This window comes from Triticum aestivum, chromosome 3D, assembly GCF_018294505.1.
Source record: "Triticum aestivum cultivar Chinese Spring chromosome 3D, IWGSC CS RefSeq v2.1, whole genome shotgun sequence".
NCBI lineage: Eukaryota > Viridiplantae > Streptophyta > Magnoliopsida > Poales > Poaceae > Triticum > Triticum aestivum.
In genome coordinates this window covers 576573519-576589726 of record NC_057802.1, presented here as the reverse complement: position 1 = coordinate 576589726, position 16208 = coordinate 576573519, and the positions used below count along the sequence as shown (strand labels likewise).

Sequence of the window (16208 nt, the reverse complement as noted above, 5' to 3'; positions counted from 1 at the left end):
CGGCACGAGTTGGGCGGCTCATCAAGGGACTTGGCTGTGTTTTTGAGTGAGAAAATATCTGTCTAATCTAGCGCTACTCCCTCCTTGTGTCGGCTTCATTGGAGGCAAGTACTACGCCTCAGGAGGTGGTCGGCTTTGTGGTCCTTTAAGCACGTGCTTCATTAACACATGCTTACAAGGACTTACGGGAGAGGGGTGCAACTTTTTTTGGCGGAGACCACAGCGATTCAATGAGGAGTGTGTATAAAGATGGAGATTAGCACATCACTTCATGTCGGGGGGTGAAACTCTTGTCACAACCTTTATTGGTCGAACTCAGTAGCCACAAACTTGTGTCTCACTGACTTGTTGAAGCACTTTCTCCATGTTGATGTGATGACCTTGATTGGTTTGTCTCAGGATGGTTTTAAATAGCGGACAGCGGGCTGGTAGCGAATTGGGGTCCACGTTGCGGAATGCGGATAGCGGGGGACACTGCGGATGCTATGTCCGTGTGGCGGATTTTTAAAAACACTAGAATATTGTCTATATTTCCAGATCATTAAGAGAAAGTAATGACATTTAATTTGAGCGATAGCGGACGCTATTGCGGACACAATAGCGGATGTTATCTTCGCTATTTGAAACTAAGCCACAAAGAAGAAAATTCTTGTTCTCATCGTCTCTAACAGCATGTCGTGATGGAGACACAAGTGTGTTATCCCTACTTGAAGGTAACATCAAGGAAAAAACTAGAGAAATTAAGTGAGGAAATCATAAAACATCAAGACATTCTCAAGGAAATAGAAAGCGGAAATAATATCCGATTTGGTTCATGAGGGATGGAACTGCCTTGACCAGCGCCGCGGCAGGGGAAGTGGAGCGTGCTATTAGATATACACTATCCTCCACCTTGTACTTTCAGGGCAACATCAAGAACATCACGGAGGGGTGATCGAAGATGGCAAGGCTCGCACACCATCAGTGAATTGAACTGTTTTGGCATGGCACCGTCAAGCGGAAGAGGGGCAGATGTGCAATATTTAGGGCACATCTAGATGTGCTTTAACAAAACCAAACCGATGAATTTATACTTTGATGAACTGTTGCTTGGCCAATTTATGGGGCGTCCTGCACCTTGGGTTAGATTTTACCTGGTCGATTGTACCATCGTGGTTGTCGTCTTCTACATACCATTGTCGATCCAATGTCTTAACTGCAGCATGCTATTGATTCTTCGTGATGGTTGGTGGTCTCTCAAGTTGCAAAGAGCAGGTGATGGAGGATTTGTAGGCGGCGCTCAGTGGAGAGGTTTAGAGCGTGGGGAGGCACCACACTGATCCATCCATCTCTTTCTTTCTTGGACCCAATAGCCACCTCTGGTCAAGCTTCATCCCATGGCAGAAGGAGTCCGAGTGGCAGAGAGGAGAAAAGACGATGGATTGGTCCGCTGGAAATAGGGCGCGCACACACAAGTGAAGGCCTGGGCCATGTGGTTCACAATATCTGGCCTATTAACTATAGAGCACTCAGGTCGGTCATCGGAGCTACTCCCTCCGTTCCAAATTACTCGTGCGGAAATGGATGTATGTAGAACTAAAATACATCTAGATACATCCATTTCTACGACGAGTAATTCAGAACGAAGGGAGTACAACCCAAGAGACGTTTGTTCGGCCACAACAAGCAGACTGGCGTGGAGATAAACCCAAGTGCGCGAAGTGGGATGAGCGATCGATTATGAATGTTTAGCCAGCATATCTGGAGCGCTGAGGCAACGAATCGGACGGTTTAAAGTGCCAAATCACGGTGGAAGGCCCTAGCTGGCCCAGTTTCACCTTGAGAAAATTGCACCAAGTATAGGAGCCCTCCGCTTGCGGTGGATGTAAAGGCTCCTGTGAGGCCAAGATAAAAGAGAAAATAGGTCCTGCTATGTTGTAACTAGGCTAATTACGGACGACTCTATTGTATTTAACGCCGGACAAAAGATTTAGTTAACCTTGCAGACACTTTTCCATTCTGGACATCCTTGCAATATGATTATCCTCGCCAATTTTTGTTGAGGTTCTCCATTTCACTTCAAACTTCTCTTGGAGCACAAACTCATGCATAGACAGCAAGAGTACTCATATGCAATGGGGCTTCCCAGCCATCTCAGCTCGAGTTTTATGTACTAATGACAAACTCGTCATCTAAAGAAAGATAGTTCCACCACTAATCCCGATCTCTCCTATTCCCATGGGTTCTCATATGCTCATGTTTTTTTTCCGGCCCTCTCTTTGATCTATTTGTATGACTACCACCTATTTGATAAAAAAGTAAGTTAACACAACCAACATGCCAAAATAGAGTGTGACGGCGGAGCTATTGGTTTAAGATGTAATGGTATATATAAGATCAGAACAGTACTCATACAAGTAAAGTTCGGTGTATTATAGACAAGGAAGCATTGGATACACAAATGGAGGTTGGTGGGGTAGTACTATTTGCCTTAGAGCATCTTCAGCAGATGATGTAAAAGTTGGTGCTAAAAAAAGTTTAGGGCGGGAGAGAGAAGGTTTTAGGGCACTAGAACATTTTTTACCATAACAAATGATGTAAAACTGGTGGGTGTCCAAAAACATTTACCCTAGAGGCTTTTTGTCGAACAATTGGTGGGCAAGGAGGAGAATTCAGACTGTCTGCTCGTTGGGGCCAAGGTGGTGGCTGGGCAGGCTAGGAATGGCTTTGGGGGTGGTCTTCGTGACGCCTGTAAATTGTTAGTTGCGGCAAGAGCCGGCATCGCCACGTCGTCTAAAGCCAACAGTTCCAAAGAAGCAGCGACTCAGCTCAATGGCAATGGTCATGTGGTGGTCGCGACGTACACTAATTGACCTCAACGGTGAGGAAAGATGTTGCAGCAGCCATTAAGGGCGAGGGAGGGGTGGCGAGTGGCCGAAATTGATGCAAATCGAGGCGGTGGCGGCTCTTGCGGCCGTCGGAGTGGCGGGATTAGTCGGCAGAGTGGCGGCTAGGCCGGGTGAGGATGATGGACTCACGGCGATGGCATGCAACGACCAGATCATGTCGTCGATGGTTGCGGGGAGGGCCGGGTCGGGCAGTGGAAAGTTTCAGCGTGTAGTTGGCGTGCGCGCAACTGAATTTAGTTTTTGCGGAAACCAGTAGGAGTGCTGAAAATGTGCAGAAGTTGGGGCAAAAATATGAGGCTTCCCAAAAAACGTGCATCGCCATTTGGAGATACATCATCTGCCGGAGCATGTTTTTTGGATCTAAATGCCCTAAAGCTAGTTTTTTTGGGACCATGCCTATTTTACATCATGTGTTGAAGATGCTAATAGCCAGATCCACGGTCCGAGGTGGGCTTCCCCGAGGGTTTTGACGGTGTTCTTAGGTGAGAAAAATTCCTGCTAATCTAATGCCGCTCACTCCCGATGTCTCCTTCAACCGCGGCGGCAAGTACTATGCCTCGAGAGGTGGTCCTCTAGGTGGCCCCTTCAAGCATGTGCTTCATTGACGCATGCTTATGAGGACTTCCAGAGAGGTGTGCAACTTTCTCTAGTGGAGACCAGGACGCTTCGTCATGGAGTACTATCTGGCCTAGCTATCTAAAGATCCGTCATCAAGATGGCACACGACTTGAGACCAGAGGTGAAATCTCTTATTTCGTCCTTTATTGGTTGGATTTAGTAGTGACAAACTTGCATTGTTTCCCCCTAGAAGGCATTGTCTCCATGCTAATGTGATGGCCTTGGTTGGTTTGTCTCGGCAACCAAGATGAAAATCCTTGTCCTGGTTGTCGTCGACCGGACGTGAAGATGGCGACGCGAGTGTGGTGTCCCTTCTTGAAGGTATAGAGAATACATCTTATTCGTAGGTGTTTACTTCATATCTTGTAATGATTTTGTAGTTGGTCTCCAGGTCATGTACTTTGCATGTTGATGACGTTGGCCTTGTTGTCTTGCATTAACTTTAAGTCTTTAATAATATTATGGCTATGTGCATATGAGGATGCAGAGACTCGGAGGTTGATCCTTGAAAAAAAACTATTTGCCTTATAGCTATTCCACACGTTGAATTGATGTTTTCGCAACATACAACACAAGGGCAAAATTAGCCACTGACTACATAATTACAGAACTATATGATGTTGATAGAAATAGCAACCCCATAATCATAACCTATTAGTTTTATTTTCTCCAAATTGGCACTAAAATGTGTCAATGAGACGATGGAGAAAAAAAGGACATGGGGTTGCATTTGAAATATTTGAGTTCAATATCTATCTATACCTACCTCTACTAATTACAGACTCCCAAAAAATTCCAACGTTAATTAGAAAAAACTAACCGTTCATCTGGTGGGACTGAATTATTACGGTCTAGATTAACTCATATATTTTTTTAAAAATTACGCATACAGTTGTAGAGATAAAAAGCCCATAACAGAAGCCCGAGATCAAAACAACTAGCTAGGTTGGAAAAAAAAGAACTACATACGTAATTATGTTGTCTAAAAGAATACATAATCATGATATTCCATCAAGATGCGCAAGCTGATCCCCATCGCATCCCCTCTCACAAGAAAAGAAAGGAAAGACATCTCTACACGTTGTCTCCCCTACGATCTCTCGAGAACGAGATCATCGCAGAGCAGGCACATCTGCGCTCTTCCTCCCGTGCTCGCATCCACGTCTCCACATCCTCCTCCGCTTCTCTCACCAGGAATCATCTCTCACGTCGTGGCCAGCGCCAGGAATCGTTTCTCACATCGTGGCGGGCCGGCCGGCCGGTGCTGATCATGTGGGGAATCAACAATCAGCAGTTAGAGATGATGAGGGGCGAAAGGACAGCCATGATTGCCTTTCCACCCTCGCTTGACGAGAAAGTTGTGGCTGGATGAAAGGTGTCAGCAACAATTGCAAGGAGACGGATGAGAATCTCCCGTAAGCTGCCCATATGGTCTCCCTGTAGTATCCTTTTCTTTGTTGTGAGGCGTCTAGGAACCATACCGCATCGGGCTGCGTCTTCTCACCATATCGTCCTCAGATTCATGTTCCATCTAAAGAAAGGTATGATCCAGTCAAGCCTTTTCCAAGTTCTTCCACGCTGCAATTGCAGTTGAGTTTTTTTTTTCGAAAAGGAGATCTCTCCGGCCTCTGCATCAGAGTGATGCATACGGCCATCTTATTAAAGAAATAAAAGGTTCCAACAAGGTTTCAAAGTCTCCGACTGAAAAGTAATAAAAAAACAGCTCACACAGAGCTAAAGAGGCTGGACACACAGCCTAGCCAAGATAAGACGCCACAACCGGCTGGCTAAAGATAGATAGGTAAACTAATTGCCTATCCTATTACATGACCGCCATCCAAACCGGTTGAAGATATCCCGAGCTACCATCTCCCAGCGGATAGATCCAGTAACCAAATGCTCCCTGGCCTCCATCGGAGTGAGTAGCGACCATGAACAGATCACGGCCGTGGCTCGGAAAATAACCTGCAAAAAGTGAATACGTGATGTTCTGTTAAAAACCAAATCATTTCTGCAAGTCCAGATAGTCCACAACAAAGCGCAAACTCCAACACGTATATGTCTCGCTAATTCAGGCTCAATCCCAGTGAGCCATGTCCCAAATAACGTAGTGACAGAATTCGGTGGAGTAATATTAAAAGCAATGTGAACCGTCCGCCAAAGAACTCTGGCAAACAGGCAATCAAAAAAGAGATGTTTGATCGTCTCGTCCCGATCACAGAAGCTACACCTCGTAGGTCCTGTCCAATTACGCTTAATCAAGTTATCCTTGGTTAAAATAACATGTTTATGGACAAACCACATAAACACTTTTATTTTCAAGGAAACTTTGACAGCCCAAACATGCTTGGAGGTAAGAATGGAGTTCGAATTAATTACATCAATATACATTGATTTAACCGTGAATACTCCAGACCTAGTCAGTTTCCAGCGTAATTCATCGGGTTGTTGAGAAAGATGGACATCCATTAGTCTCCGAACTAGGCGGAGCCAATCTTCCCAACGATTGCCCACTAACGACCGTCTGAACTGAATATTAAGGGGGATGGATTGAAACACCGTAGCAACGAACACCTCACGTCGTTGAACAATGCGATATAAAGACGGATATTGAATGGCCAAGGGTGTCTCGCCGAGCCAAGTATCCTCCCAGAAGCGTGTACTAGCACTGTTGCCAATAACAACCTTTGTCCTATTAAACAAAGATTGTTTGACTTTCATCAGGCCTTTTCAGAAAGGCGAGTCAGTTGGCCTGACTGTGACCTGGGACAAGGACTTTGTCTGTAGGTACTTGCTGCGAAGGATTTGGGCCCACATGGCATCAGCCTCAAAAGAGAGCTTCCACAGCCAGTTGCTAAGAAGGCATCTGTTCTTAACTTCAAGATTCTCAATACCAAGACCCCCTTGGTCTTTCGGTCTACAGATGATATCCCATTTTGCAAGTCTATATTTTCTTTTTAGATCATCACCCTGCCACAAGAAACGCGATCGATAAAAGTCCAGTCTTTTCCTAACACCAACTGGTACTTGAAAGAATGATAAGAGAAACATGGGCATACTCGTAAGCACCGAATTAATCAGAATTAATCGGCCTCCATATGACATGAGCTTGCCCTTCCAGCAACTCAGTTTCTTCTCAAACCGGTCTTCGATGCACTTCCATTCTCTATTGGTCAGCTTTCTATGGTGGATTGGAATACCTAGGTAAGAGAAAGGTAATTCCCCCAAGTCGCACCCAAACAATTGCCTATAAGCCTCCTGTTCGTCTTTGGCTCTACCAAAGCAGAACAGCTCGCTCTTATGAAAGTTAATCTTTAACCCGGTCAATTGTTCGAAGAGGCATAACACCAGCTTCATATTTCTCGCCTTGGCCAGGTCATGCTCCATAAAGATGATTGTCTCATCAGCGTACTGTAGGATGGATACACCTCCATCAACCAGATGAGGTACCAAGCCACCCACTTGACCATTCTCCTTAGCCCTTCCTATCAAGATAGCTAACATATCAACCACAATGTTAAACAAGATAGGGGACATCGGATCTCCTTGTCTAAGGCCTTTATGTGTCTGGAAGTAATGACCAATATCGTCATTCACTTTAATTCCCACACTCCCTTTTTGCGTAAATGATTCAACCTGACGTCGCCAGGCTTCATCAAAACCTTTCATACGCAATGCCTGTTGGAGAAATGGCCATTTAACCTTATCGTACGCTTTCTCGAAATCCACCTTAAAAATGACTCCATCTAACTTCTTGGACTGGATTTCATGGAGCGTTTCATGAAGGACGACCACCCCTTCAAGGATGTTTCTATCCGGCATGAAAGCAGTTTGGGAGTGCTGCACCACAGAATGCGCAATCTGTGTGAGCCTATTAGTCCCGACCTTGGTGAATAGTTTAAAACTAACATTGAGTAGGCAGATGGGCCTGAACTGCTCAATTCTCACAGCATCCGTCTTCTTAGGAAGCAGTGTGATAGTTCCAAAATTCAAGTGAAATAATTGAAGCTGTCCAGAGAACAGATCCTGAAACATAGGTAGCAAATCCCCCTTAATAATATGCCAGCACTTCTTGTAGAACTCCACCGAAAACCCATCCGGTCCGGGAGCCTTATTATTTTTCAACTGTGCTATAGCATCAAACACCTCCTTTTCCGAAAACGGGGCAACCAGAATATCATTTTCAGCAGCCGAAAGTTGAGGCACATCCTCAGTTCTGGACTCATCGAGAGATACACAACTATCCTCCGGAGGTCCAAATAACTGCCTATAATATTCGGTTATATATGTTTTTAGGTTATCCTGTCCTAAAATAGTGCCCTCATCTTGTTCAAGTTGGAATATTCTCTTCTTTCTGTGCTTACCATTAGCAATCAGATGAAAGAATTGAGTATTTGCGTCCCCTTGGACTACTTTGCGAACCTTAGCCCGCAAAGCCCACTTCAATTCTTCTTCACGGAGAAGTTCTTTCAACCTCTTCTCTGCTTCAGTTTTAACTTGGAGCTCAGCAGGCATCAAAATCGTGGATTCGGCCCTGACGTCCAGATTCTGTATAAGAGAGAGGAGCCAGGCATGCAACATATAATGGTTGGGTGTACTGATAGCAGTTTCAAATTGGTTGGGTGGTTGCCGTCATACTTGAGAACCAGTGAAACTAGCCTCTCGGCAATCCACTTCCCTTCAACCTTGCTGCAATCTCTGCAGCTGAGAAGGATGTAAGGTGATGCATCGATGAGTGACATTTGAATTACTCATAAAGCCATCAATAATTGTGGTGAGGCTGCAGATTAGAGAAACTACTCCAGGCTGATAGCAGATAGAGGAACTACTCCAGGCTGATAGTGCAGTGATTCGGTTTCGCTATGCTGTAGGGGTTCATCGCGGGTCGCTCATATCCTCATAATGTTGGATAGTAATAAATTATTGCTAATCCCCCTCCTCTAATCTACAGTCTGTTTGATTCATTGCAGAACCCCCAAGATATTGAATATATCTATAACAACTGACAAAAAAATTGGGAATACACTAACGCCCACACGTGTGGGCGTTTGCATCTCGCCCACACGCGTGGATCCGCGTCCGTTTGTGAGCGCACGAATCTTGGCATGTTTCTAGCGCCACGTAGGACTGGGCTGGTGTGTGGGCATTCATCCGGTCGCCCACACGGCCGTTTCACCACACGGGAGGGGCTGGTGTGTGGGCGTTCAGCAGTTCGCCCACACGCCACTTTCCGGGCATTTGCCATCTCGCCCACACGCCGTCTCATCTCCCACACCCAAGTTGTCATTTGCCATGTGTTTTGCAGTGTACATGGCAACTGCCTTAGTATAACTAAAATATAAAGCATAAGGTAGTTGTGTCTATATGATGTTGATTACTTGGCTAAACTAGAAGAGATAACCTGCACGTTGTCACGGATTGGTAGGTTGAAAACATGGATAATTAGGCTGATGACGTGAATAATTGTAAGAATTAATTATGATGTGATGGCAAATGATTTGATATCCATGCATGATTTGTTAATGTGAAAAGGGTTGGAGTATGAAAAAAATAGTTAATGGGTGGGTCGATTAATGATGTGACGGACATGCATGGTTTGTTGACGTGGAAAGGCTGCATGCTTAGAAAAAACAGCTAGTGGGTTGAAACTAGAAGATAATGTTAGTTGTAATAATAAATACATATAAAACATAAATAATACTCCGTCCGTCTCATAATGTAAGACGCTTTTACAAGCTATGTTAGCTTGCAAAAGCGTATTTTATTATAGGACGGAGGGAGTATTTACAAAAATTAAAAAGACCAGATACATTGATCATCACAAAGTTCTATCTCGGTATTTAAAAATTATTCCAAAATTTACATAGCATGCACATCTTGAGAGCAAAGACATGAAACTTTCCTTACTTCTTGTTGCCTAGTCACCTCATCTTGACCTCGTTTCCCTTCTCTTTCTCATCCTCAGGGCCGGCCCTGGGCCAGGGCAGCAGGGGCGACGGCCCGGGGCCCAGCCAAACTAGGGGCCCCGACCCAACACATATAAAAGGATACAGCCATATAACATAGGCCCGCCCAATATTGATGTGAAACAAAAAGGCCGACGAGGCCCGTATATGATACGTCTAGGAGAAGCCCAAAAGCCTAATACGCAACTCACGATGATTGCACGGCCGGCGGCACCGGATCCTTAAAAAACAAACGTGATTGCGCAGCGCCGTGGCGGTTTGCTTGATCGCCTCTCCAATTTCTCAGATCCAATTTAGCGACCTATATGCATGTGTGATCAAGGCCCCATGGTGATTACTTTGTCTTTGCTTTTCCTGGAGAATGGAGCAGATTAGGCTTTTGGGCTTCGGTGCTGCTAATTTATATATATAGCTGGAGATTGTTGCTGCTAATTTAATCCAGTCTCCAGCATTCAGGTGTCGCCCTCGCTCCTTCTTTTTGGCAAACATGTTGCCTGAAAAACACTTGTCTAGCTTTGAGAAGAAAGACAGTAATTCAGTAAAGGAGCAGATAAAAGACAGTAATTCAGTAAAGGAGCAGATAAATTACTATCATTAATCTTGACACTACCATTGATGATTTTTGAACAGAAAAATGCATGGAGTCATTTCTCATGATTATTAAAGGCATTTGTTTTTTGTTGTGCTCTGTAACTTATTGATATTTGATCTAGAACATAAAAGTACAATATTGTTACTATATATTATCCACCTGAATTTTTTTATCATTGTTTATTATGGCTTTACAATATTTTTTCATATCAATGTATGGAATCTAAAAAGAAAACACTTCGACCACTGGGCCCATTTATTGAGTTCGCCCTAGGGCCTCCGAAACTTCAGGGCCGGCCCTGCTCATCCTAACTTCATCACTCTCCTTCTCCTTCTTGTTCTCACCCCCTTGCCCTACTTTGCTTTGTTTGGATGCCTTTCTCCAAGCGTGGCGGGCTCAACATATCACGTATGGGTTTCAAAAAATGTTCAGTATGTATTGCCATACAGTTGAAGAACCCTCCAGAAACACGGGACATGAAATGAACGAGCTAACGTTTCGACATGCATACCAGAGCACAAATGATGGACCACCAAGAAGCAGAAATTTAAGCTCCCAGTCAACCACTAACTGCCCTAGCTCGAGCTCGATTCACGTGATGCCACATGGGCTTGTGTTGCGTTGTGGGACAGAGATCCAATGACATACCCATGGCCTGTCGGGCAGTAACATGGCCGTTGGATCATAAATGGAGAGTCTCAGGTAATGTAGCAGAGAAACACTGTAGGTGTCTACTCTTCAATACATGGACAATGTTCATGCACTGTTACAAATGGCTGAAAGTCTGAAACGGATGGCTGAAAGAGGGGGCATGTTATACAATACTGTTCACCAATGACATGCCCATGGTTCTCAATCACACAGGTGAGAGAAAACTAGTCAGGGCGTGTTTGGTTGCCTACATACGGCCCAGCCTGGCCCGCGTGGGAAGAACTTGACCCGTTTGGTTGCCTGCGTTTACTGTGTGGCCCGCATCGCACGGAACTTAAAGCATGTCCAGACCAGGTCCAGGGGAAACGCCCGAATCGGCAGTAGCTCGCGAGCCTGGCTCGGGCGAGGCAGGGGAGGGCGGCGCGCTTCTCTCCTCGTGCGACCAGGGAGATGGCGCGAGCTCGCCCGCATCGCCGAAAAATTGGCGGGAGGATTTCGGCTCACCTCCCGCCGAGTCCACCCCTATTTAGCCCCCTCCCTCACCGCCCCAACTCCCACCTCCATTCTTCCTCCGTTTGAGCTTTCCCGCCGACGCGCATCGGCAACGACGAGCAGGTAAGCGTCACATCTTCATCGACTGGTGGTCCACGGCGTCGGCGCTCCTTTACCGGCCGGCGTTGATCTTCCCCGACTGTCCCCCCTCGTCCTCGAGCTGCAGCCATGGCCTCTGTGAGTTCAATCCCCCTTTCTCTCTGTTCCTTCTAGCTAGATCTGAGCTGCAGCTAGGGTTTGATCTAGATTCATGGTTGATTAGTGGTCTGATCTGTGAGCTGATATGGTTGATTGCTATGCTGCGGTTGCAATTTGTGGTAGGGCTATATGTTCAAGCATGTGGTAGGCTAATTAGTAGTAGAGTTTGAAGTTGAACCTTTTGCTTGTATGGATTCGTGCATAGATCTGTGATTTGTAGCTATTGGTGGTCCATTGTAGCATGTTGTTTGTTGTAGATGTATGTTCGTGCTCATAGATTGTCCGGTATGCGTAGTATGATAGCGATGAACCATATGTGCTTAGTATGATAGTGATGAAGCATGTGCTTGCTATGATAGTGATGAACCATGTACATGTATGCTCCAGCTTTCATGGATTGTCCGGTATGTTGTGTGCTATGCTTATTGTCAATGCGTGCTACCATTGTAGGACATGACCACGCAGACGCAAGATCTTAGTCGGGCCCTTGTACTGTCCGATAGCCAGTTTGCTCCATCATTTGTAGAGGACTCGCAGCCTATGTCCGAGATGGCACCTAATTCAGAGGTGTTCGCGTCTGATTCCCTCTATGTGCCAGTAGTGCTCGTTGAGCCAACTTGGTTCTCCCATGCCAGACTTCCCTGGGACCCCAGATGTCGAGGTCCTTGATGGCCCTGACAAGCCCTTCGTGAAGCCCTTCGACAAGTCATTTGACCCCGTCCATGATAGGAAGAGGAAGAGAGGAGGCCTGATGGGGGAGGAGATCAATGTCTTTTGCAGCATGACTGAGGCGGTGAAGGAGGTGGCAACAACCATCAGGGAGTGCAAGCCCCTCGACGTGCACCTTGACCTGTATAGCGCTGTCATGACCCGGGGTGGCTTCAGCGACGAGGCTCTCATGGCAGCTCTCAGCCACCTGCTTGACAACAAGGCCCAGGGTGTTGGGTTCGTTGCCATGGCAGACGCTCACAGGATGTTGTGGCTCAGGAGGTGGCTGGGCAAGCACTACTACTAGAGTAGTGCTGCCTGTGAGCGTGCATGATCCCCGACGGCGATGGCGGTGGCGACGACTACGACGATGACGATGACGACGTACATTTTGTGTAGCTAGGGCTGAAAAACAATTTGATGGTCTGTATATTTTGGTGAGGTGGTATATACTAACCCCTCACGCTGATGGTGAACCTGCGGTGGTAGGACGACACCCTCTTTTGGATGTGGTGGTAGGTTAACACCAAGGTAGTGCTAGGTAGAACTTGCTATGTTGTATGATCATGCATGCTTTACTTCTTCTCTTCTGCTTCATTGTTGTTTGTGTGCTACTTTGCTTGCTACTTGTGTGCTCCATTGATTTGCTGCTTCAACTCTTGCTCTTGTGCATTGCTAGGGCAAGTGGTATGCCGTGTTCATCGGTAAGGCTCCAGGGGTTTATAGTTCATGGGAAGAAGCGAGTGTACAAGTGGCATCATATAGCAACAGCAGCCATAGAGGGTTCAAGACTAGGCAGGCAACAGAACAAGCTTACTCCGACTGGGTGCGAAAGCACGGAGGCAGCAGTGCTGGCAGTGGCAAGGTTGGAGGTGTCAAGGTGGATCGTCAGTTTGGGCTGAAGCTGAAGAACTTCATCATCTTCGCCCAGTTCATCGCCATTGTTGTGTTGTGGCATTGGTGTGCTAGGTGTGATCATTGTGGGTAAGCTCACCAACTAGGGCACAAGGTAAGCACAACATGTACGTCGTATGCAACCAAACGCCGTGTTCATGTGCCGCTTGGGCCAATGCAGGCAACCAAACAAAGTGCACTTGCGTATTACCTAATGCAGGGACACTAGATGCAGGCAACAAAACTGCTGTAGATGGCGTATTAGGGCATGTTTTTGCTCAACCAAACTAGGTTGAGAAGCGTATGCGATGCAGGAACTGTTCACAATGGCAACCAAACACAACCTAGCACGCACTCTGTCTCTCTTTTCTCGTGCTACAAGGAGGAGACCAATCCATTTTATAGGCTGCTGTCTCTCCCTCATCACTAATTAGCTACTCTCTCTGTAAAAAATATATATTTCTTTAGTGATCTAAACACTCTTATATTTCTTTACGAAGGGAGTATGTGAGAGTAAACTCTATATATGCACCCGAATTTCAGTAACGATAGGATACCAAGAATTCTCAAATCTAACACATAATACCAAGAATCCTAAAATCGTCTTCGCCACATATATTCTGAGTTTTTGACTGCAAGAACTGGGCGCATGCATGCACCATTGGAAACTACTACAGAAATCTTTCAGTTGCTTTGACGTCAAGCAGCCAGCAGTGTCTTCTATCACACAAAAGTTAACCTAATTAAGGATAAGCATTGACTACATCACAAGACAGATGATAATTGCTTTTACTACAAAGTTGATAATTGACTAATGTATTAGGACCAAGACAGACCAAGGGCACTCATTTTGCTGATGTTGCGCTGTGAAATCTGCCACTACGAAATGCTGAGAAGACCTCCTCGCAAAAAAGAAAAGGTTGAGAAAAGAGCATGCGTGTGCGAGAAGATTGCTTCGGGGCTCAAAATTGGCGTCAAGGTTTAATCACATTCAAAGCTCTTGACTTGACTCGTGAGCACCTCTACAAACCATCAGGACAATGACTGGTTCACTGACAAAAAATGAGTAGTTCCTACTTCAAGAGTTTTTTTTTACTCCAGACCCTGGTTTGAGAGTAACTTCTCGTCGACAGAATGCGCCAGCCACGTGTTTGACATGAGCCGCGACCGTTTATAATTGTAACGTGTCACCGCCTGCCATGTGTTTGTCAGTGAGCCGCGACCGCGACAGTATTTGGCCTGGTCTATGCCTGCCACATGTCATTTCAACTATAATTGGAAATTTAGATCATTGACCTGATCTAAATTTCCATTTATAGTTGAAGTACCAAAATTTTGTGTTCTTTTATACAAAGAACATGAGCCGCGGCCGTTTGCAACAAAATTCTTCCGTTAACACGGTAAGCCGGTCAATAGAAGAGAAGAGCCAAAGGCTGACCCAGAAAGTGAAAGCTTCTGATTACCCAGTGGAATTGTTGCATATAAAGGACCCGTCTCTCCTCTAGCGTTTCAGTGTGCCCACCCAATACACCTCAGGTTTCCTTCCAGCAATGTCAGCTCAGACTGGAGCAGCACTCCTCCTTGCTCTCGCGGCCATCGCCAGCAGCAACACTGAAGGTACATACATACATGCTAATTACTTTTCGTCTCCCCAAGTGACTTCCTTGTTGCTCAAAGGTTTTGTGCTGCTCCTGCTGATTTACACACAATTTGTTGGTATCCGGAGGCGACATACTTTACGCGCAAAGGCAGGCGTGGAATGACCCGAACGGTGTGCTGCAGAGCTGGGATCCGACCCTTGCCAATCCCTGCTATTGGTTTCATGTCAGCTGCAACAACGAAAACTCCGTCGTCCGAGTGTATTTATGCCACCCATGTTTTTCTTCACTCCTCCTTGTTCTGAACTCAAGGCCGAAACTGATTTGATCGTAGTTCTTTTCGACATTCAGAACCTTGTGACTTGGACAAAAGTTCCACTACCTGAGTTCTTCCTTACTGTGCAGGGATTTGGGGAATGCGGGCATCTCAGGCCCCCTCATTCCTGAACTGGGCCAACTGAAGAGCCTTCGATACCTGTAAGTTGTACTGCAACTTGCTGCAGAGTGCAGACGTGTCGAATTACACTCAAAGTTTCCCTACAGTACAGAATGACATTCTCATCTTCACAGGGAGCTGTATGAGAACAAAATGAGTGGGCCAATACCATCTACCCTGGGAAACCTGAGGAGACTGATCAGCCTTGATCTCTACAGCAACCATCTCACTGGCGCGATACCGGCATCGCTTGGGAACATCGCGTCGCTGCGTTTCCTGTATGAGTCCTGCTACAACAAGCTCTTTTTCAGACGGCGAGATGCTAAGACACCTATCATCTCCAACTGCTGAAAATAACCTGTTGGTGTCTCTCTGCAGAAGGATCCATCGGAACAAGCTTGCAGGAGGTATACCGGCGTCGCTGGGTCGTCTGACGAAGATTGTCAGGTTGGAGCTTCAGGAGAACTTGCTGACCGGCACGGTGCCGCTGGAGGTCCTCTCTCTTGTTCTTGTCGGGGACTTGACTAAGCTGTGAGTAATGGAGTTCGTTTCACACACCACAATTTGCATCTGTTTTCTTCCTTCCTTTCCCAGTGACGACCGGTTGACGCGATATCTTTGATCTTCACGCAGAGATGTTGCCCAAAACAATCTCACCGGCACTGTCAGATCATCTAAACAAAGAGGTAGGATGCATTTTATTTGTATATCTATGTGACATATACAGCTAGAGGTTTGTTGCTTTGTGCTCACAAGAATTCCCCAATTGGCGTCATTTGCAGTGGCGACGGTCATCCAGGACACGCTCAAGTGAAGGCTACAAGCTGAGCAGCAGGGCAACCTCAACTTTCGTAAGAATAAGCTGAATGTTTTTCCGTTCTGAAACTGATGGCAACAAAACTGTTTTCAAGGCAAACTGAACATGCAGCCTGAGCTATTGTAGACATTTGTTCAGTCCATTATTATTAGCAGCAACTTCAGCATAATGAATCCTTCTGTGCACATTTACCAGAAAACAATCCTTCTGGTTTATCTTAGCCACAAAAATAGCACACAGTGCTTCAGGAATCTCGAACCAAAACAAATTCCGATGCTCAGTAAAATCTT

At 45.9% G+C, this 16208-nt stretch overlaps 1 protein-coding gene across 1 annotated transcript; it reads left to right on the top strand.

The window, feature by feature from the left end:
- The first annotated feature begins 14569 nt into the window (after positions 1-14569).
- Positions 14570-16112, top strand: LOC123080606 (leucine-rich repeat protein 1). Its single transcript, XM_044503545.1, has 7 exons — positions 14570-14684; positions 14794-14926; positions 15071-15142; positions 15236-15379; positions 15480-15632; positions 15735-15787; positions 15884-16112. The coding sequence occupies exons 1-7, from the start codon at positions 14618-14620 to the stop codon at positions 15913-15915; spliced, it is 654 nt and encodes a 217-aa protein (XP_044359480.1). The 5' UTR covers positions 14570-14617; the 3' UTR covers positions 15916-16112.
- The last annotated feature ends 96 nt before the right edge of the window (positions 16113-16208 follow it).

Excerpts from the sequence above, each read along its gene's own strand:
- LOC123080606 (XM_044503545.1), top strand. The coding sequence starts at position 14,618 with ATGTCAGCTCAGACTGGAGCAGCACTCCTCCTTGCTCTCGCGGCCATC. Across the intron at positions 15,143-15,235 it reads CTGAAGAGCCTTCGATACCT|GGAGCTGTATGAGAACAAAA; the intron begins GTAAGTTGTACT and ends TCATCTTCACAG. Across the intron at positions 15,633-15,734 it reads GTCGGGGACTTGACTAAGCT|AGATGTTGCCCAAAACAATC; the intron begins GTGAGTAATGGA and ends ATCTTCACGCAG.